At 38.6% G+C, this 23,654-nt stretch overlaps 1 protein-coding gene across 1 annotated transcript in view; it reads right to left on the bottom strand.

Moving 5' to 3' along the window:
• Positions 1-23,654, bottom strand: part of CASS4 (Cas scaffold protein family member 4) — a 58,743-nt gene that overhangs the window by 21,529 nt on the left and 13,560 nt on the right. Inside the window, exon 2 of the mRNA XM_044659631.1 lies at positions 2,501-2,938. Coding sequence (XP_044515566.1) covers positions 2,501-2,938 — 438 coding nt within the window. The remainder of the gene's footprint in view (positions 1-2,500; positions 2,939-23,654) is intronic.

Genomic DNA, 23,654 nt, shown 5'->3' with positions numbered 1-23,654 from the left:
ATTATAATGAATGAAATCAAGGCCCATAAATATGAATGACTTCACAAAATCACAAAGTAAGCTCAAGGCAGAGCTGGGAATAAAAACTCGAGTCTCCTGGGCAAGGCAAATTAAAGATAGTCTTTACCCCCAAGGAACTTATGTTCTACTCTCTCTTCTTATTCATGTATGAGGAGAAAACTATTGAGTAACGTTTAACTCATTATCCAGTTTAAAAATAAGTGTAACACTTCATGGAATGTAAATTAATTTTAAGAATGGAAATGCATTGTAAGTTTTTTGAATTTGTTAACTCTAACATATACATATCAACAAAAATTCACAGTTGATAGGGGCAGCTGGGTAGCTCAGTGGAGTGAGAGTCAGGCCTAGAGACTGGAGGTCCTAGGTTCAAACCCGGCCTCAGCCACTTCCCAGCTGTGTGACCCTGGGCAAGTCACTTGACCCCCATTGCCTACCCTTACCACTCTTCCACCTATAAGTCAATACACAGAAGTTAAGGGTTTAAAATTAAAAAAAAAAAAAAGTTCACAGTTGATAGAGAGAAAAATAGTAGCTTAAAAATAGACCTTAAACATATTGTTTTTTCCTTTTAGGAGATGAATTTGCTTTATGCCATTCCCCACTGGGTATTGATTTTGTTCTTTCACTTTTTTTTCTCTAAGACTGATAATAGGTACATTGAGTGATCTATACTTTATGGGAGGTTCATAAGATACTAATCAACAAGAAGGTTGGGCAAAACTCAGGAAATGTCCTTGACGTGGGTTTGTCTGTTTCTTTCCTAGTGTATTTAACTAGGGGAAAGTAGCCAATGGGGCAGCATTGTGTATTTTTTTGCGTAATTTTTATTTAGCATAGCACCTTGCATACTATATATGCTTAAGAAATATTTGAGTAAAATTTAAATTAAATTAAGCAAACAATCCAATCAATTAATAAACGTTTATTAAGCATCTGCCAGGTATTATTCTAAACAGAGACTGGATCTGCTTCTATGTAGTTGGTTTTTAAAAAAAAAAATCCTTATCTGCCATCTTAGAATCAATATTATGTATTGGTTTAAGGTAAAAGAGGGGTTAGGGCTAGGCAATGTGGGTTAAGTGACATGACCAGAGTCACACAGCTAGGACCATATAGTTTTATCATTACCACCATCACCACCATTGGCAACAAAGATTTCTTAATCACATACTTTGTAAGACTAAGGATTAAAAAAAAGGCAAGATACTTGGTACTTGCCCTTGAGAGTCTTATAATCTAGTTAATGGAACATAACACAAGAATGACAAATGATGATAGATTTGTTGTTTAGTCATTTCAGTTGTGTCTAGCTGTTGGAGATCCCGTTTGGGATTTTCTTAGTAAAGATACTAGAGTGGTTTGTCATTTCCTTCCCTAGCTCATTTTTATTGATGAGGAAACTGAGGCAAAACAGGGTTAAGAGACTTGTCCAGTCAGTGTCTGAGTATAGGTTTGAACCCATATCTTCCTTATTCCAGGACAAGATATTTTATCCACTGAGCCACATAGCTGCCCAATGATAGAAAATAGCATAAATTAAATACCAGAGATAGTTATTGTTCCAAGAAATCAGAGAAGGGAATGATCATCATGTAATGGATAAGGGAAAGTTTCATAAAAGCTTGGAAACCTGACAGCACCATGGCTAGAGGGAGAAATAGAGGCAATAGCAACTAGCTCTTAGCACTAAAGCTAAGAAAAGTAGCAAAACTGACTATTATTGATATGTGGGGGCAACATATAGCTTTGAGACTTAAGGAAGAAGAAGAATGGAAGCGAATTAGGCTTTTTGTAAAGAGAGATTCAGACTCAGTGGAGCTCATCAAGGTTTGGAAGGGATATGACTGCATTGTTCATTGTCCTTGACGTTTGTTTGTCACTGTTTTTTTTCCTAGTATACTTACCTAGGGGAAAGTAGCCAGTGGAGCAGCATTGTTTATATATTTCCCTCTCCTTCTTGAGCATATTGTGTGCTATAGCCACACCTGATACCTCCCTGGTGTCTAGAATTTTGCTACAGGTGAGTCTGGGATGAGAAAACTATTCTGAGACAACTAGGATGCATTTCTGACTTTGCCCTCTCCACAATGAAGTATGTTTGAGAGCCCCCAGATGTAGCAGGCCCAACTTGGAAGGGTTGGATTTAGAAAGTAGGTGAAAGACAATTCTGATAGGAAAGGAAATGATGGGAGGAAGGGATGTATGGGATGTTTGTGGACATCAGCAACCAATTAAATTCATTAACCTAGACAAGAAAATTAATCAGATAAACACACAGTACTAATTCTATGAGATAAACACATAGTACTAATCCTATCCTTACAATATATTTCTGCTCACCATTATTTCCTGAGCATTCATTGAATAACACCAGTTACTCACTTTCAAGCTTAGGCAGCAGTCATTAGATTTTTTCTTATAAGTAGTTTCTCAAATTCTAAATTGAATATTTCTTGATACATGCCAAGGTACATACCTGTTTAGCAAAGCTTAAAGTCTTTTCAGTAAAAATTTTTGCTGTAGTCAGTGGTGCAGGTTGTTCATACACTTGATCTATAGAGGGAGAAACTGCAGGCTTGGGCAATTTCACCCAACCAACCATCTGCTCATATACACCTGGTAGAGGAGATCTGTTGATCTCAGAGGGCCCATGGTTAGTCTTTTCTGGACTGCTAGGTAATTCTTCCAAGCTATTCTGGGAGGAAAGAGAAAATCCACCCTCTTGAGCATCAGTCAGGAGATGGAGACGATTTGCAGGAGCCAGCCCTTGTCGACCATGAAGTGAACACTTCCACCACCCCTCACTTTCAGGAACATTCTTTTCTAGAATAGTCAGGATATCTCCTCTCCGGAAAGCCAACTCATCAGCACATTCAGCATTGTTATCATATAATGCTTTCGCCAAGATACACTGCTGAGGGAGAAAAGATTCAATTATTAATAATACCTGGTTTTGCTTTTGAAAGAATTTTCACTAATATGCTTTTCTTGACAACAATTCTGAGGCAGGAAGTAGCCTCTATTTTGTAACTTGGGGAAACTAAGCATAAGTACATAGGGTCACATTTGTTTAAGGTCATACAAGTAGTCAGTGGCAGGGCAGTCTTCTAGACTCCTACTATTTCTTTCCATTGCATACCATATTGCCCTGTCCAATGTTTATTAAAAACTCATTCTTGGGACAGCTAGGTGGCTCAGTAGACAGAGAGCCAGACCAAGATAGAAGGTCACTAGCTGAGTGACCCTGGGCAAGTCATTCAACCTCAACTGCCTAGCCCTTACTGTACTTCTGCCTTGGAACTAGTAGTTAGGATTGATTCTAAGATGGAAGGTAAGGGTTTAAAAAAACAAAAAACTCATTCTTTCAAAAGGTTACAAAGAGTAAATCTCACTATGTTAATATTTCCTCCATGTTAAATTCCAACAGAAAATGTGGTTTTTATGGTTAGTATTTATTGCTGATAAACATAATCCTAACTATACCAAAGTCTTATTTTACTCTCTCATCAAAATATGGAAATAATATTGGGAGTACAAACGATGCCGAGTCTTGAGAAGGTGGGAAGACTTTTTGAGTACAAGCCAGGTGACAGTGTTTGTATGTCTTGGGTCCAAAGACCAGCCTTGTTAGATTCAGTGGGGTTCATTACCAAGAAGACTGGCCACTAGGAGATGGGATTTTTTTTTTTTTGCTCTAGCAACCTCAATTGGTGAAAGGAATACCACTAATACCACAATTCCTTGAAGTTTCATAGTTAATATAGTCCCTTACACCAAGCCATATGTATCTACAGTAAGAGAGTTTTAGTGTCTAGTGTCATTCAGTGATGGGCAAACTACAACCTGCGGGCCAGATGCAGCCCCCTGAAATGTTCTATCCAGCCAAGTGGCATTATTCCTAATCTGATGAAGATAATGAGTAGGATACAATACAATGAAACTTTGAAAGAGTTGCTTTAGAAACAGACTGACAGATGAGCATTTCCTTTTCTTTGGCCCCCTCTTTAAAAAGTTTGCCCATCACTGGTCTAGATTGTTGCCCAGGGTCAAACAGCCAGTAATTAAGGGTCTTAGGCCAGATTTGAATTCAGGCCTTACCTGACTTTAGACCTAGCACTCTATTCACTGTGACACCTGGCTGCTCCAGTGCTTAGACTACCCTCTCTCTTTAGTTCTATTTCTCAGAAATGTAGTTTCTTTCAAAGTTGAGCTCAGAAGCCATCTCCTGAAAGAAGAGATTGCAGATCCTAATAGTACCCTTTCCTTCAAATTATTTTGTATTTATTTGACTGCTTAAATGTTGTCTTCCTCTCTTCTCCAACCCTCTAAGAGTCCTTCCCTTTCCCACTAAAATATAAGTTCCATGAAGGCAAATGTTTCTCATTCCTATTTTTCCCTTTTGTCTTTGTATCACCACTGCCTAGCACAAGGCCATACCATAGTAGATGCTTAATAAAGGCATACTAAATTGAGTTTAATTACTACTGTGCTAATTTCTTAGAATGAAACTTGATAATAGTGAAAATGATTGGTAATACATCCTCTTTACTGATGAGGATGTGTTTCCATCCACCCTCTACTTCCTATACTCACCAAAAAAAAAAAAGTGTCTGAAATCCTGTGGTTTACTGTATAATGTAAGCCTTGGTTTCCACAGAGGTTTACAGAATGTGTGATCAAGTTGTTAGAAGCAATCAGACTTTCCTTCTGGCTGTAATATAGGATCTGAGGATTACTGGTATAGTAATAATAATAATAATAATAATAAATAAATAACATTCATATGTACCGCCTATGTGATAGGCATTGTATTAAGCACTTTACAATTATTTTCTCTTTTGATCCTGACAACAACTTTGGGAGGCAGGTATTTTATTATCCCCATTTAGTAGCTGAGGAAACTGAGGAAAACAGAAGTTAAATGATTTACCCATGGTCACACAGATATTAAGTGTTTGAAGGCAGATTTGAACTCAGATCTTCCTGACTCTAGGCCTAGTGCTTTATCCATCACACCACCTAACTGCCTACATAGTCAATATAGTGAGAAAACTAAATCCCAGAGAGGTCCCCAAAGATCACACAGGTAATAAGTGACAAAGGCAGGATTTGAACTCTAGTTTTCTGACTTCAGAGGCAATACCCATTCTGCTGTCCCATGATAACTTACGTTAAACATAAAAGCTACAAATCTGGAATAGAGGGATTGTCTTCATTTAGTTGTAAATTCACTAGTACGGGGGCAAACAAAAATAGAAAACAACTATGAATAGCCTCATAGTGGTCAAAAAAATCATAGATCTTTTCAGTCCCATATAAAGACACAGAGGCCCAGAGGTTAAGTGAATTGCTGAGAGTTCATACACATAGTATGTGCCAGAGATAGGAGCTGAACAAAGATCCGTGACCTTTGCTCTTTCCATCAGATCATGACTTGGGGTGAAAAAAAAAACCCACACGTTTGTGGGAAACTATCTTTATTTAGCTATTAATTTACTAGCACAGGTCCCATGAACAGGCAAAAAAGGGAACAATCTGTGATTAGAACCACCAGTGGTCACTCAAGAGACTAAAAACCCCAGTATAAATGTTTATATATAAGTGAGCAAGCATAACTCATTAAGCTATTATTATCTATTAATATCTTAGCACAGCTCTGCTTAACAGATTGGAACACAGAGAACAGGACTCTATTCCCTAACATCACAAAATAGTTCGGTTTGGACTAGGGGTGGAGGCTAGCAGGGAGAAGGGAGGAGGTGCTTCAAAAATGCACGAGGAATAGGCTGGACAGAATTTGTGAAGGGACAGTGCAGAGGAGAGAGAGAAGAGAGGGAATAAGCATTTATATAGCATCTACTATGTGATGGGTACTGTGCTAAGCACAGCTTTAAGGTAAGTGATATTATGATCCCTGTTTTACAGTTGAGGCAATTGAGTCAACCAGAGGTTAAGTGACTTGCCCAGGGTCACACAGTAAGTTTCTGAGCTCAGTTTTGGACTCAATTCTTCTTGACTCCAGGCCCAGGGCTCTAACCACTATGATACCAGTTGCTTCAAGAGGGGGGAAACTGCTCAGAGTGTAGGTCTAAGTAGTCCAACAAAGCAGACAACCCACCAGAAATAGTTCTCATTATTGGGCACATGAAATAGGGGAAGCTCAGAGGGGAGTTAGAAGATGACGGAAGTAAATTTCCCTGAGTTTGCAGTTTTACACCACTAGTCCATATTCCTTCAAGTTCAAATGTGAATGAGGCAGCTAAGTTTAGAGAAGTGCACACATCTCGATTATTTTTGGTAGTGGGAGGCAGAAAAAGCAGGGGTAACTGAAATAAAATGTATGCTAGATGACTGGATTTGAAGATCCTTCAGGAATCTAGGACTTTCAGTTCAGATATTTGTTTCAGACTCTTATCTCCCCCTCCCTCCTTAAATGAGAGTGTGACCATTAGCAAATGGTATGGATTTTTTATCTTTTCCCAATTCTTTATTATTCTCTGAGGAGGGGCCTCTGAGCACTGAATTGCTCAAAGGTGGGCAGCAAGGACCACAAAGAGGGTCACCATCTCCGGAATAACAGAAAGCTAATTGTGGTCTAATAGGGTGCTCATTCAGGCCAATTCAGGGGATAGGATAGAAAACTGAAAAGGGAGCATGCCTTTAACATCTGTACTGTACAACACATCCTGGGAGAAGAAGAGAAAACCACAAAACCAAACCATCTGCTGGATTTTCCATGAAAGGCATTTCTAAGTGGGCTGAGGGAAAGGCTCCAGCCCACAAAAGAGCTACAAAAAGATAACACTTGCCCTAGAAATGTGACTCCTTGTGCCTTTATACAGGGCAATTGCTGTAAAGCAACAGCTGGTCTGAAGTGTATCAGGAGAAATGAACAGCAAGGCTGATGATAGAAGTGGCCTGTTGGGGATGGCAAGACCGGCTCCTCATGATGGCCACAGAACAATGGGCTCTATGTTCTTCCACCCCATTCACGACCCACAGCTGTCATGAAAGACAGCAGCAGTTTCCTCTGTTGAGGATTAGTATGTTTCATTAACATAGTCCTTAGCTTTGAATGAAGGACACATATGACTTTAAAAGACTTTACTTTCTATCAGTATTACATAAAAATCTCATCATAAACAAGAGTCCACTATAGGGTGGAATTCTGGTACAGGAAATCAAACCCATGAAACAACCAAAAATAATGAAAGTATTTGAAAATATATTTATTAGTAAACTGAAGATTCATTAAAATATCTGAAAATATTTATTAATAAATTACTTATTTATTAAATATCTGCTTTGAGGAAAGCACAGTATAGAAAAAAAAATCTTTGAGTTAGGAGACTTGGATTCAAGCATCAGCGGCTGTGATGACCTTAAATAAGTCATTTACATCTCTGATCCACCCTAGCCTCATCTATGAAATAGGGAAAATATTAGTATTACATAGCTGATAAGTATGATATTTGAAGAAAATGCTATAAGAATTCAGTGGTTATTTACTCACCACTGTATTAACCACTTTGGGAGTTACACAAAGAAGAAGAATCATGTTAAATATAAATGAGAGGACTAAATATATTACAACTGTCAAAAAAAGAAATAGTACTAGGACTGTGATATTTGGGACTTGGGGATAGTAGTTGCTGCCATACTATAAAGGTTCAGAAGAACCAGGTGGTAGAGAGTTCCATTTTTAATGTAAGGATTCCATTGTCTTTCCCCTGGCAAGGTACTTCCTAGAATATAATGATAATCAGGACAAGCATCCATTACTCCCCCCTCCAATTTTTTTTAAATCCTTACCTTCAGTTTTAGAATCAATATTATGTATTGGTTCCAAGGCAAAAGAGCAGTACAGTAAGGAAGCTACTAGATGGCCTGCTTTCTTAAAAATCAGAAGGGCTAGGCAATGGGAGTTAAGTGACTTGCCTAGGGCCACACAGTTAGGAAATATCTGAGGTCAGATTTGAAGCTAGGATGTCCCTTCTCTAGGTCTGGCTCTCAATCCATTGAACCATCTACCTGCACCTCCCACCCAAATTGTTTTTTTTTAATTTGGTTACAGTTTTGTGTTACTAAAAAGGGGTAAAGGAGTAGTGGTATATGAACTGCCTAATTTCAGATTTCCTACTATTTATATAACATCTTCATTCAGATGTGATATTAGGAACATCCTGTGGTATGAAAGTCTGGGTTATGTCTAGAAATTCACACCTCACTTGGCTCCAATCCCTCATCTAGAAACCTTGGAAAGTCTCTTCACTGGCCAGCCCAAGAAGCTGGCATCAATTCCATTTGATCTGGTTTATAAAAGTATCTTCCTTCAGAGCCATAGCTTGCAATTTTGGTGCCTTGAGTAAACAGTATGAAATCCATCTTTGAATAAACTTCTAAAGACAAAATCAGTTGAGATGTGAGGAAGGGAGCAAGGAGAAAAGATGCTGGCTGCTTTTTAAGTAAAAGTAGGACCGGAAGTGGGGGCGAGGGATAGCTGAAGGAAGAAGTGAGCTGGGGCAGAATGAGAGGAAGGAAAACAGGTCATCTAGTAGCTTCCTATTTTAATTCAATATTCTTGCTAATTAGGCATTAAGCTTAGTCTTCTGCAAAAATTGCAAAACTGTTTGAGGTCTCTAAATGTTGTTACCTCAGGGAAAGCTCCAGTCACTTTGCCCTAATTATGGCTTTGGATCATATTACAAACAAAAAAAGGGAAGAATCAACAAGTAGCATATATTCAACCACAAACAACTGGCAGAAACCCCAGATTTTAAAGATAATGAAGTATTTCCTGAATTAAAAAAAAATCAATTCTTGCCCCACTTCTAGTTTATATGTTTGTGTGTGTTCATTTATTTCCTTAGTAAAACTTTAAGCTCTTTGAGGGTGAGGCCATGTCTCTTATGTGTGGCAGGATGGTGGACAGAATGCCAGGACTGCAGCCAGGAAGACCCGAGTCCAAACCTAGCCAAAGACACTGACACTTGCTGTGTGACCCTGGGAGAGGCACTTAACCATTGACTGCTTTGGTTTCCTCAGTTATAAAATGGGAATCATGACAGCACTTACCTCACTCACAGAATTGTTGTGAGGAGCAAATGAGATAACCATTGTACAGAGTTTAATACAGTGCCTGTCCCATATAGTAAGTACTATATAAATGTTAGCTATTATTAGCATTTATTTAGTGAATTAAATGGCATTAGTTAATAATATTAATTAATGTATTAATTATATTAATGTAATATATTAATTTAATTAATGAATGAATTAATAATAATAACAGAATATCATGTATCAACATTGATATTATTCTGTAATTGTCATAATATTGAGGACAGACAGCTAATATTGTAGTAGTGAGACAAAACAAAATCCTTATATTTAACCAGAAAACTAGTTGGGTCTCAAAGCTCATCACATAAATTATATTATCGTGGTGCTTGTAACATTCAAATATTCAACTTGTCCAATAAGGAAATACAGTCCATGCATTTACCATTCCCTAATGCCCTAACTTGATTGACCAGCACCTATCATCAGCTGATTAATCAGCATTGCCCTAATCAGTATATTTTACAATGGAAGGATGAACCAGATTAAATAATGGGTAAATTGTTTCATGCATTGGTTTAAAAGGACCCATTAAGGCCTGCTACCATCTCCAGGAAATTTTTTTATTCAGGTTTACAGTGGCCTAGGGAAGCTATTTAGGCAGGTATTAGTGGCTCATGTGATATCTGACCTCAAATTTTTGTAGTCCTGAAACTGAACATTCTCCAGAATGTATAGGGTTAAAATTAAATGGCTGTGCAGAAATCTTCAGCTGAGAACAATCCAAAGGAGACTTTGGCAGCCTGGACATAAGAGTTCCCACATCACAAAACTATATGAAAGATGTTTAAAGATACTGCATTTTGAATGATCAAAAATTGAAGCAGCTAGGTGGAGCAGCTAGGTGATACAATGCATCTGGAGTAGGGAAGACCTGAGTCCAAACCTATCCTCAGACACTGACCCGGATTTAGCCATTGTCTTTCTTGGTTTCCTCAATTGTAAACTGGAGATTACAATAGGACCATGGTGGTGATCCTATGGCACACATGCCAGAAGGGGCATTCAGAGCCTTCTCTGTGGGCACCCATGCCATTGCTCCAGCACAGAGTTTGCCAGAGTTCCTTACTAGAAAGCCCCCAGGGCCAGGCTCCTCCCTTCCCCCTCTCCATGCACGCCTGAGGACATTTCTCACATCACAGGCCCCTCTAAAAGGTTTGCCATCTCTGCAATAGGGCTTATCTCACAGGGTTGTTGTGAGGATTAAATATTTGAAAAACTCCCATGTTTTCCTGTTGTCTCTAGGATCAAATATAAAATGTTGTCTGGCATTCAAAACCCTTCACAACCTATTTCCCTCCTACCTTTCCAGTCTTCTTATATCTTATATCCTCCCACATATCCTTCCTTTTAATGACACCGGTCTTCTGGCTGTTCCACAGACAAGACACTATCTTTCAGCTCCAGGCATTTTCTCTGGCTGTCTCCCAGATATGGAATGCTCTCTCCCTCCAACCCAATTAATGACTTCCCTGGCTTCCTTTAAGTCTCAGTTAAAGTCTCACCTTATAGGAAAACTTTCCTAACTCCTCTTAACTCTAATGCCTTTCTTTATTAATTATTTTATTCTGTATATAGCTTGCTTTGTACATATTGGTTTGCTTCTTGTCATCTCCCCAGTAGACTGTGAGTCCTTTGAGGGCAGGAACAGTCTTTTCTCTGGAGACGAATAGCATTCTTTTTCATAAGTCCCTCAGAATTGTTCTGAATCATTGTGTTGCTATTAGTAGTCAAGTCTATCACATTTGATCATTCCACAGTATTGCAGTTACTGTGTACAATGTTCTCCTGGTTCTGCCTATTTCACTCTGCATCTGTTCATGTAGGTCTTTCCAGCTTTTTCTGAAATCATCCTGTTCATCATTCCTTATAGCACAATAATATTCCATCACCATCATATACCACAGTTTGTTCAGCCATTCCCTAATTGAGGGACATCCCTTTAATTTCCAATTCTTCATCACCACTAGGAACAGTCTTTTGCCTCTTTGTGCATCTTTATTCATCACACAATGCCTGGAACTTAGGAACTTAATAAATGCTTGTTCTCTCCTCCTTCCTTTTCAGACCATGCAAAAGTAAATCTACTCATTACTTTCAATAACAGAAAAGAAAGTTAGCAATTATACAATACTGAATTATCACTCATTCTTTTCATTTCCATATTAACTACCATAGTTCAGGCCCTCATTACTTCTTATGTGCAATATTGTAATAGCCTCCCTAATTAGTCTTCCAGTATTTCTCCCTCCTTCATTGAAGTCTCCTTGATTCCAAGTCCAAATACCTGGTTTGTGTCATTCATATGACTATGACATAATGACATGTTTAATTATTTGCATACATTCCATATTTCCACTATATAAGAGCTCACATTTTATGTAGGACCTTAAGGTTTACAAAGTGCTTTTCTTATAACAGCCCTAAGGAACAATGCTGCAAGTATTAGGATGGCTGTTTATAGATAATTAAAATGAGTATCAAAGACATTGTACCTTTCCTTATAGCCACAAATGTCAAGTTCAGAATTGGAATACAGATCTCTTGACTCTAAATCCAGCTCTTTCACTTACACCACTGCTGTCTCTTACCGATTTTATTATAAAGCATCTATCTAAAATCTTCTGCTTTGCCCAGCACAATGCCTTACACATCATTGTGTTCATTAACTATTGCTAAGTGAATTAATTGATTAAACTAGAAATAGGATAATTGCTAGAAATTGCACATATCTTTTGAAGTATTAGAATTCATTTAGTGTATTTTAATTCTTTAAAGTATGGTAAACCAGCAAGAGAATACAGGTCATCCCAAAACTCTTGGGAATGATATGATAGGATATAAGTGCTCAAGAGAAGGGTACAGACAAGATGTGCTATAGGAATTCAGGGGAGGGAATATCTGTTTGAGTTAAATTGTTAATGGATGCTTTCAGGGAGGAATTAGGCCTTAAAGGTTGGGTAACATTGAACCTATTTTCTCTTCCCTTCTCTCCTCTGATTTCCCTCTTAAGCTGTATTAAGACTTTTAGAAAACCCTGTAAAAAGTATCTCTGAGTTACCCAGAACATCCCATTTTTCTGATCCTGCTAGAAAATGGGAAGTTGACTTTTTCTGGCAATCTTGGCTCTACATAATGTACATTAAGGAGTAGTAAAGCAATTATTAAAAGACATAAAAGGAAAAGTTCCCTTGTATCAGAACCACAGAGAATTATTGAAATTTAGAACTTTAAGCATTCACAGTTGTCCCTTTATCTAGGGAGAAAACTGAAGACCACAGAAAGGAAGTGACTCAGTCCTTATCTGTAAATGAAAGGATGGAGCTGAGGAATGGGCAGGCTGCTGTTGCTGGTGCTGTATGAGTGCCTGCTCTATGGTGCCAGTAGTCTGTGGATGACCAGAAATAAGACGGAGAAAAAGGGAAAGAACCCTATAGATCCTCTGCCTCCTCTAGTGGAATAAAGAACCAGCACAAATGTTTTAGGTCCTTAACAGAACATTAGAAAGCTGTTTTCTGACACTTCATTTTTGTTCTGAGCTGTGACCTCAGGCTTCTCCTTTACTCCACTATTAATAGAATGGTAAGCACCTTTTTTTTCTCTTCTATTTCCTTAGTGATTGTGGTTACCCACAATGACTCTACAGGAGTGGAAGTGCTTTAGTTTTACAACTTACAAATCCAATTTTCCTCTACTTATTTGGATGACCTAAGTCCATTGCAACTATGGAGAAAGACCTACAAGTAAAAAAATGGAGATGTGAGAAGCTGAGCCCTTAGTCCCCTTGATTTTATCTCTAGCAAGTGAGCAGACTGGTGGAAACCCATGGGGTCTCTGATGTCTCTTGTTTCATCTTTAGTCCTGAAGCCTGGCTGTTAGGCCAGCTAAAAGTGCCAAAAAGAAAACTATAGAAAAGATGTGCTGTAGGAATTCAGAGGAGGGAAAACTGGTTTGACCTAAAGTGGTAATGGAAACCTTTAGGGAGGAGGTAGAACTTAAAGGGATGAGTAACATTCAATCATTCCCCAGCACATTGAACCTCTATTCTCTTCTATCCTGTTTTCTTTTCTTGCTCTTTTTAAAAAATCTGTTTACCTGTTTGTTGTCTTCTTTTTTATTTTTCTTCTTTACTTGTATAAATCAAAAGTTCTCAAACTTTTTTTGCTCATAACTCAATATTCCTTGTCATGGTAAATCCTTACCATAGACCACTCATAAGGTCCTTGATGATTCTGGGGTAGGGGGATAGGGGATTGAGAAAGACTCCTGGTAGAAGGTAGGATTTAGCTGGGACTTGAAAGAAGCCAGGAAAGCCAAGAGATGGAGATAAGGTAGTAGTGCATTCTACAAATGGAGGATAGTCCACCAAAAAAAGGATTAGAACCCCCAGGCTTGATGATAATTAAAGTTCCTTTGAACCACTTGGTTCTAATAAGAGAAAGAATGGCATGGTTCTAATCAAAACCCTTTTTTCTCACATGAGTGTGGACAAGAAAGGTCTCTGATCTGCCTCAGTGGAGAGAGTTCCCACACTAGTAAACTCACAGCTCATTTTTCAGTAGTGAAGTATTTCTGACATGAATGTTCAGCATTTTAACTTTTCAAAAGTTCTCTCAGTCCCAAGAACTTGCCACAACTTTCAAGAGAAGGTGATTCCCCACCCCCCTTCTTCCTTTAAGCAACATAAGAATATTTGGTTATTTTATTTGGATCACTTTTTAAAAGCAAAAACACAACAAATGGTGACCCATATGCACTACTAACATTTAAGGTTGTGATTCCTTTTATATAAGTTAAAAATGGCTTATGTTTGTGTGGGCAGAATCCATGGAAACCCTTCAAGAAATTCTCCTTCCTGATTAATTAAAAAATTCACTTGTCTCATTCTTATCAGAGAACCAGAAACAGACCCATGGCACCAAGAGATACTGATGGGGGAAACTGTGTAGGGCCCTTTGATCACTATATTAAAATATGCCTTCCCTTCAATGTTCTTGGGAATAACATACATTATGTAAATATGAAGAGAGGCCAGGAAAGATCAAGGCAAAAATTGAATTGTTTGCATTAGCTGACTTTTGGAGGTCGCTTTTTACTACTTTCCCGAATAATAATACATGCAGAAAAGCAAAGTTTCTGAAGTATTTTTTTAATCGTCTTACCATCTCCACTATCTCTACCCACATGCCCTAAAAAAGGAAGAGAAGAAGAAGGAGGAAAACCCAGAGGAACTATCACTTCTCTGGGAAATTTTGATGGGCAACCTTCTGTGGAATATTTTATGAGCTCAAGAGGGAGATTACAGAGGAGCTAAAAAATTAAAAAAAAAAACCAACAGAATCACAGAATATGAAGGAATGACTGAGACATCTATTAATTGCACAATATAGGATAAAAAAATAAAAATTTTATCACTGGAAAGGACAAATGTAGAAGGACTCAAAGAGAAAGGGACTTTTAAAAGAATCTCTTACCTACTATCTTAAAATTGATACTAAGTATCAGTTCCAAGACAGAAGAGCAGTAAGGGCCAGACCAGTAATGGCGAACCTTTTAGAGACCTTGTGCCATGCTTCCCCTAACCCCCATAACCCCAGACAGGGGAGGAAGGAAGTGCTCCCATTGGCTCTGAGGAATGTCCTCAGGCACATGGAGAGGGAGTGGGATAGCTCTGCCCCAAGTCCCTCTGGTGGTGATGGTGGTTGTGCCCACAGAGAGCACTCTGCATGTTGTCTGTGGCATGTGTGCCATAGGTTTGCCATCATGGAGCTAGACAATTGGGGTTAAGTGATTTGCTTAGGACCATACAGCTAAGAAGTACCAGATATCAGATTTGAACTGTGGAAAATTACTATTGAATTGTAATAATCTTTATGTGAAGTCTGTCTTGGTTTTGAAGACAGGCCAGCTTCTAAGACAAAGTAATTTGCCCCAAGGCTGTGCAACTGAATCAAGTCCTCCCTTCTTTTGGTTAGACCTTTGTTAAAGGATGACAGGCTTGGGACAGGACCAAACAATTTTGGTGAACCCTGATTAAGAGAGTCCTTGGCAGCCATATTGGAAAATATGGTGGTTAGGCCACATAGAGTGGGGAGGAAGATCTTGTTGGCATCCTTAAGATCCATCTCTTCCTATGATGAAGTAATGAAGGAGGAACTGGGGTCTCTAAGTCCACCTTCTCAGTAGCTATTTACCATTCTGAGGTGTTTGGGGATGTCCAGAGGAAGGACTGAGTAAGGAAGTCACTAGAGGTATATATTGGCATTCCTGAGAGGTTCTTGCTCTCTTTTTTGCCCAGGTCTGTCTCTTGCCATGCTGTCTCAGGCCCCACTCTTTTTCCCTGATGGTTTTTTTGGGGGGCCATTCAGATCATGAACTGGCTAGTTTAGATTGTCTTGAGTGTTCTATTAATAAATTAACTTAAAATTAAGAAATATTGCCTCTCAAGAATTTCAATCATTACAGAACCCTGGTCCTCCCTATCTCTAATCCTAGATCTCTATCCAGGAAGTTGCTCCAGGAAGGGACTTTCCAATTATTAGTGGTATTATTGGTACTATTAGTACTGTTGGTACTATTGGTATTATTAGGTATTAGTGGTAAAAAAAAGACTCAAACTCTTCTCCTATCAGTCTCGGACTTTTCTGCTCCCTCTCAACAACCTCCCTTTGCCTTCTCAAAACAGATTCTTTCCAATCTCTCAGTAATCTGCTTTACAGTTTTATATTCCTTACAGACAGGTAATTCTTGCCCCTGTCTGATCTGATTCAGTATCATAGGTTCATTGTCTAACCACAATAGGTTATCTTGGATCACTGAATGTTATCCTACTATTTATTCAAAGTGACAACAAATAATCCTAATTCACATGTATAGAGTATTGCATGTTTTACAAAGCCCTTTCCTCTTAACAATCCTATAAAGTCATAATAGTGCCAATTTCTAGATTATTTGAGATGTGCCTTAACCCAGTTAGGAAATTTATTAATTTTGCAAAGGTCCAGGAATGATTACGCTATGAAGAATGTTGAGCTTTATAACTCTCAGAAAAGGAAATCATTTTGATTCAATACAAAATGTGTGCAAGCAGGAAGGTGTGTGTGTGTGTGTGTGTGTGTGTGTGTGTTTATAAGACTAAGCTAATATGATGCTTCTATAGAAATTACATGGTAACATGCCATTCTCAGTTAGCTAGGTGGTTAGAGTTTTAGGCCTGCAGTCAGAAAGATTCATCTTCCTAAGTTCAAATCTGGCTTCAAATACTTGCTAGCTGTGTGACCTTGGGTAATTTTTGCTTGTTTGCCTCAGTTTCTTCATGTGTAAAATGAGCAGAGAAGGAAATGGCAAACCATACCAGCATCTTTGCCAAGAAAACCCCAAATAGGATCACAAAGAGTCTAATGCAACTGAAAATGATGCAACAACAATAAATGCCATTCAGGTCAATATGCATTTAGCTAACAATTAAACAAATTACTTTTTTTTTTAATTTTTTTTTAATTTTAAACCCCTAACTTCTGTGTATTGACTTATAGGTGGAAGATTGGTAAGGGTAGGCAATGGGGGTCAAGTGACTTGCCCAGGGTCACACAGCTGGGAAGTGTCTGAGGCCGGATTTGAACCCAGGACCTCCCGTCTCTAGGCCTGGCTCTCAATCCACTGAGCTACCCAGCTGCCCCAACAAATTACTTTTAATGATTACTCTACATTTTTGTACTCAGACCTCACAAAAAAGATCATGACCCCCTGAGTTTGGGATACAGAACAGCCTTCTCAGAAAACTTCAACTCTTTGGAAATAAAACTTGGCAGGATCAATGGAAATAGTGCTGGATGGTGAGCCTCCTAACTTCCCTGGCTTCCTTCAAGTCCCAATTAAAATTTCACCTTCTATACTATAGGGAGCCTTTCCTAATTCCTCTTAATTCTTATGCCTTCCTTTTATTATTTCCTATTTCTCTTATTTGTACATATTTGATTGCATGTTGTCTACCCCAGTAGATTGGGAACCTCTCTAGTGTAGGGACTATCTTTTGCCATTCTTTATAGCCCCACACTTAATAAATGCTTATTGACTACTTGCATGGAGGACCTGGGTTTAAAACTTGGTTCTAATATTTAAGGGCAAATCATATTTCAAAGTAGAACAGGATGACATCTAAGGTTCCTTCTCTATGAGCTACTTGTTATATGAACTTAGAAGTGTTTGACTGCAAGATCTTGAAAAGTGCCTGTCTAGATTTTTCATTACCTTTAGGTAGCCACATTCTTGTATATTCTCTACTGACTTTCTGTGAATGAGCCTTGGCTTCCCAACTAAATTATAAACTCTTTGAGAATTAGAACCAAGGGTTGTTTCTTTTATATCCTCCAGAGCACCTAGCCCAGGATAGTACCCATGGGACTGGGTTCAACCAGTACCTAATGAATTACAATTCAGACTTGTGTCCATGGAGGAAATTCATAACATTACCCCAGGTATGAAAGCCCTTTTAAGTATTCATTTAGGATAGTTTCAGAAGCAGTAGTTGATGGAACTGTGTTCTGCTCTTCATATAAGATTATATCTAGACTTGTTTCTTGTTCAGAATGCATTTTGATGTGTACACCACTACCAGGGACAGATATGGAACTCCTCAGAGGTTCAGACACTGAAAACATGAACCAGGCATCAGGCAGTCCCAAATGACTTAAGCATGATACAAGTAAAACATATTAAAAGAGGGAAACCCAGCCATTTCCTGGTTCCTTCTCAAAAACATTTGGGGTCACAACAACCTAAAGGGAATCCTGCCAGACCACGTATATCTCTTTTCCTCTTCCTTCTTTCTCATTCACTTTCCTTCTCTTCCCTTTCCTCTTTTCAACACTTTATACCACTTCCCTCCCTCTCTCTTTCCTCATTTGCCTACCTTTCCTCTCTATCTTGGCCTCCTGACTTTCCTCCTTTCTTTTTCCCTTCCTCTTAAGGTGCACTGGTAGTCAGTAGACCTTTGATCCTGACTGTCACTAGCTAACTCACTGAGAAACCTTTAAGCAATTTATCAGTAAAATGAGAGATTAAACAATAATTTTTGAGTTTCTAATGTCCTATGATTGATGATTATATTCTTATTCCCCATCTCTCTGACTCTCATTCTCTCTCTGTCTCTCTCTCATCCCTGTCTCTGTGTTTTGGTGTCTAACTCTGCCTTTGTCTATCTCTATCTCTTTCTCCCTTCTGTTCCCTCTCTCCTATTTTTTTCCCTTGTAATAATTTTCCAAGAAAAAAATGTACTCTTCTCTTGAATTATCTTAGGATCTGAATTGTCTCAGACCAGTAAGGATCTCAACATATCTGTCCATCTTAATTCCTGTCCATCTTAATACCTACATTTAAAAGTAAAATTTAATAAAATGAGGAACTGAATTTGACATAAAAATGGTTAGGATGTAGTATAGTATTACAATGATTTTCCTTCAGAAATGTGCAAACTTTGATTTTTTTTTCTGACTCATGAAGCTGGAAGAAATATGTAACATCTACAATTATTTTCATTTTCCTTGTCCTGGCAAATTCATAAAAAAAAAAAAAAACTGTGAGAGGCTGTGGTATTCACAGAACAGCACTGACCACTCAGGATTGCTTCAGTAATCTGCATTTCATCACTGAAATATTTGGAATGTTTTGCTACTTTTTAAAAATGAGGTGACAGCTAAGTAGTTACTTCTTGTATCCATCCTTTAGTATTCAATCAGTTTATTATACTTTTATGGTTATTCAAAAGCCAAGTAGTTCAAACAAAAGCCAGAGAAGTAGAACTGTGATATCCTTTTTCTGAGTCTAATGCAGAATAAAGTTAAATAGCTTAGAAAAAAAATCATCATTCTGTTTGTGACTCAGTTTCCTTTCTTGGAAAGCAAAACTTTAAAAGTTATAAAAAGTATACTTGGATGTATATGTTAAATAATATTTCTATTTATTTAGCATTTTAAAATTTGCAAAGCACTTTAAATGTATTATGCCATTTGTTCCTCACAATATCTTTGTGAGGTAGATGCTACAAGTATTATCTGTTTTATAAATGAGGAACCTGAGGCTCTGAGAGGCTGAGACTTTCCATTGCCCACATAGATAGAAAATATCAGATGTGGTCTCTGAAACCATCTTTTGGAACCATAGAGAGCTATTCCAAGCCCTAGTAATATTTATATTTTTGAAACTTGATTAAATCAAACCAAACATTTGAAGAATATGTCAGCTCAGTTTTACCTGAGACACAGATTAACTGTAGATGATTTTGACTGATGGGTTTGGAAACTATCATTACACTCTTCCCTAAATTAAAAAAAAAAAAGTTAAACCTTACAATTCTATACATTTACTATTGCAGGCAATCCAAAATGTTCTAGAAAATATATCAGAGGAAATAAGTTTCGGTACTTACATTGACCTTCATCCTGCCCCTTTTAAAAAAGGTGCCTATTCCATCTCTTGGAAAATCCCAGCAGAAATTTATTTGAATGGGGAAATCTTTCTACAGTCCTTTGCACTGGAATTCTGTGAGGTTTGGTTTGGAGTCTCAAATAGTTGCACCCTGGACTATGATCTCTCTACAGCTGTTCATATCCGGAGATATGGTCTGAAATCAACAGCCATTGGGAAATGAATAGGGCTAGTTACATAAGAAATTCTAACATTCCGGTTGGTTCCTAGTCCACTGTATGCAAATGATGCTTATAAGTTGAACTGTTGTCTTAAATTTATAGAATCTTAGAGCTGGAAGGAACTCTCAAGAGTCTGTCAGTCCAGTCTATACTTATTTTTATAGGTCAGGAAACTGAGATCCAGAGAAAAAGAATGACTTACTAAAAGTTTAACAATACGTTAATATCTAAGCTGGGACTAGAATCCAGGTCTCCCAAATTGTATTCTACTGTGCTTCCCCCCTACATCATGGGGGATGGTAAAGAACAATAAAAGCTCTAAATATAGCCCTGGGCTCATGGAGAATACTGTGAACAAATGTAACTTTAATTTACTGTTTCTCCCTCCTGGATTGGGTCCAGGTTTCTTTTTGTGAATGCTTTGAATTCTCCATTACCACTCATGTGGAAAGGACATACCATAGAGCAGGGGTTGGAAAACTTTTAGGCCGTGAGAGCCATAAATGTCACATTTTTTAAAATGTAATTTTGTGTGAGCCGTACAGTGCTCACAGTGCGCGCTCCTGTAACAGTGCGCACTACAGCGCCTGAAAAAAAATTGACTTTGGGGGCAGCTGGGTAGCTCAGTGGAGTGAGAGTCAGGCCTAGAGACAGGAGGTCCTAGGTTCAAACCCGGCCTCAGCCACTTCCCAGCTGTGTGACCCTGGGCAAGTCACTTGACCCCCATTGCCCACCCTTACCAATCTTCCACCTATGAGACAATACACCGAAGTACAAGGGTTTAAAAAAAAAAATTCTAGAAAAAAAAATTGACTTTATGGCTCCTGCAGAAAGAGCCATATCTGGCCCTCAAAAGAACCAGACATGGCTCGAGAGCCATATGTTGCCAACCCCTGCCGTAGAGGAACACTTGAAATCACGGCAGGCACTACTCAGTCCTGTGATTTTGGGGAAACTCAATCTGACCAGAAAAAAATTTTTTTTCTTAGAGTCAACAAATGGAAATAAAACACTTTTCCTTCATGCCTAAGTACTGGTGTTTTTCTTATGGCCTTTTAGAATCACTGTTCGAATAAATCACCATTGGAGGGGCAGAGAAAAAAGATGGTGTCATCTTAGAACGAACAGATTCCTCTTGGTAAAGGATTTTAGCAGAAGGATTAGCTTTTTTGCCCAATAAGTGGCACAATGGATAGATTTTGTACTTGGAGTCAGGAAGACACAAGCTCTTAATCCTGCCTCAGATACTTATTAGCTGGGCTAGCCACTTAAGCTCTTGAAGAACCAGTTTTATCATCTGCTAAATAGGGATAATGATAGTACATACCTCACAGGGTGTTGTGAAGCTCAAATGAAATATCATTTATCAAGTGCTTTGCCGACCTTAAATTATGTAAATGCTAGTGTTATGGTCTAATGAATCCATGTTACCCAAATGGAAAGCAATTAATTGAATCAAGCCATAAAATATTTTCTGGAAAATATTCATTTTTCTTTTTTACTTAAGATTTCTCTTTTCCTTATCTTCCCTCATACCCTTTATTCATAAACCACCTTTACTTCTTCCTCCAGGCTGAAAAAAAGGGAAAGGAAAGAGATCTTCTTTTTCAAAAAAAATTTTTATTTTTTACCAATTACATGTAACATGAAACTTCCACACATGTTTTCCTGTTACATGATCAAACTCCCTCCCTTTCTTCCCTTCAACCTCTTGGTGCTGGCAGCAATTCAATCTGGGTTATACATGTATTATCATGCAAAATGTATTTCCATATTGTTTATTTTTTAAAGTGGGTAATCTTATAAAACCAAAACTCCCAAACATAGACTCAAATAAACAATTGAAAAGTATCTACATTTGACTTCAATAGTTCTCCTTAAAGGTAGATAACAAAAGGAAAGATATTTTCAAGAAAATAGTTACGTTTTGGGTAATAAGAAGTTGCCTTTCCCCTAATATCCATCCACCAAAGCCTCATTATGGTATAGAAGTGACCCTGAGTTCTTGAAGGTATTGCCAGAAAAGTTCAGACTCTGGCAGATGCTACCAAGCAGCAAAGACTTTGAGTAGGAACCAACCCATATATGGGGTATTTGCATCCAAACACCAGTATCACTAAGTTCAGAGAAATTCATCACCAGAAGGAAGGCTACCAGGTATTGAATTTTTTAGACATCTCAACTCATGAAACATGGTATTGGGGGGGGGGGGGAATAACTTAGATTTAGAAGATCTGGGTTTGATTATCGGTTCTGCCAATTACTAGATGTGTGATACTGGGCAAGTTGTTTCTCCTCTCTGTCCCAGTTTCCTCACATGCAAAATTAGGGAGTTGTTCTAGACCAGTGAAGGCAAACCTTTTAGAGATGGAGTGCTGGGCCCTGCCCCCACCCATCCCCCAGACTGAGTGCTGTGCCCCTCTTGCCCATCAAGTGCTGGGCACACTGTCCCCCTACCTCTTACCCCACACAGGAGAGGGAGGAAGCACTCCCATTGGGCTGCTGGGTGGAGGGGCAGGTGAAGTAAGGAATGCCCTCAATGAGTGTAGAGAGAGGGAGGAGAATAGCCAGAGTGCTCTGCTCCCCTCCAACTCTGCTACCTGTGAGCCTCCCACTTTACTCCCTGTGTACTCCCATTGACTGCTGGGCAGGGGGGGTGGTAGATGATGTGAAAAAAATGTCATCAGGCATGGTGGAGAAGGGGAGGGGAGCAGCTCTGCCTGAGACCCTCTGCCTTTCCAGTAACCAACTGGGGGGGGGAGGGGAAGGTGCCAGGTGCCCACAGAGTGCACTCTGCTTGCCATCTTTGGCACCTGTGCCATAGGCTTACCAACACTGTTCTAGTTAGTTGGTCCCTTTCAGAATGAACATTCTGCAATTTTGTAGAGTGCTTATAGAGTCGTGGAATGCTAGTGCTTATCAGAACTTCATAGATTAGACCTCTTTCTACAGATGAATAAGCAGGGAATAAGAAACTGTCAGCCTATCTTGAAGTAGAAAAGAAAGATGTATAAAACAGAAATAACCTGAACAAAGTTAAAGTCTATTCCTCCCCCTCCACCCTCTAAGTTCCGAAACCATGAGTAACAAATGAATGAGTTCTGCCATTGTACATGGACAGGACATCACCCTTACTCATCATTCCTCACCCTTATTCATCATTCTTGAAAATTTCTTGGGAGGAGAGTGTGCCCCCCACCACATCACCACTCATTCATGTATGTTGTTTCACCCATCAGAATATAAGCTCCTGCAAGGAAAGGATTGTCTTTCTTTTGGTTTGGATCCCCAGAACTTATCATAGTATTTTGTAGCTGAGTGATCCTGGGCAAGTCATTGAACCCTGTCTGCCTCAGTTTCCTCATCTGTAAAATGAGCTAGAGTAGGAAATGGCAAACCATTCTAGCACCTTTGCCAAGAAAAGGTCACTAGATCATCAAGTCAGACACGACTGAAACAAATGAAGAACAAAACGGGTATAATAATACTTATGGATAAGCAACTCACAGGGTTGTTATGAGGGTAAAAGGTGATACATAATCTTTGCAAACTTTAAAGTGCTATATAAGTGTTATTTTCTTCATAAGGTTTCTTCATCTGGAAAATGGGAAAAATACCTACCTTACAAAGCTCATGTGAGGAAAGGGTTTTGTAAACTTTAAGACACTATAAATTTGAGTTATTTTAGCCTTAACTTTATTCCTATTCTTTTTTTCCAATGAGGAATGGTAATAGATTCTAGGGGGAAAAAGCACATAGAATAAAAATGAAGTTATGGGACAATCTTGTTTCTTTCTTTCTTTCTTCCTCCCTCCCTCCCTCCCTCCCTCCCTCCCTCCCTCCCTTCCTTCCTTCCTTCCTTCC

Source organism: Gracilinanus agilis, chromosome 2, assembly GCF_016433145.1.
Source record: "Gracilinanus agilis isolate LMUSP501 chromosome 2, AgileGrace, whole genome shotgun sequence".
Lineage (NCBI taxonomy): Eukaryota > Metazoa > Chordata > Mammalia > Didelphimorphia > Didelphidae > Gracilinanus > Gracilinanus agilis.
The sequence above is the reverse complement of the archived record's forward strand: the minus strand, read 5'-3'. Positions and strand labels throughout refer to the sequence as shown.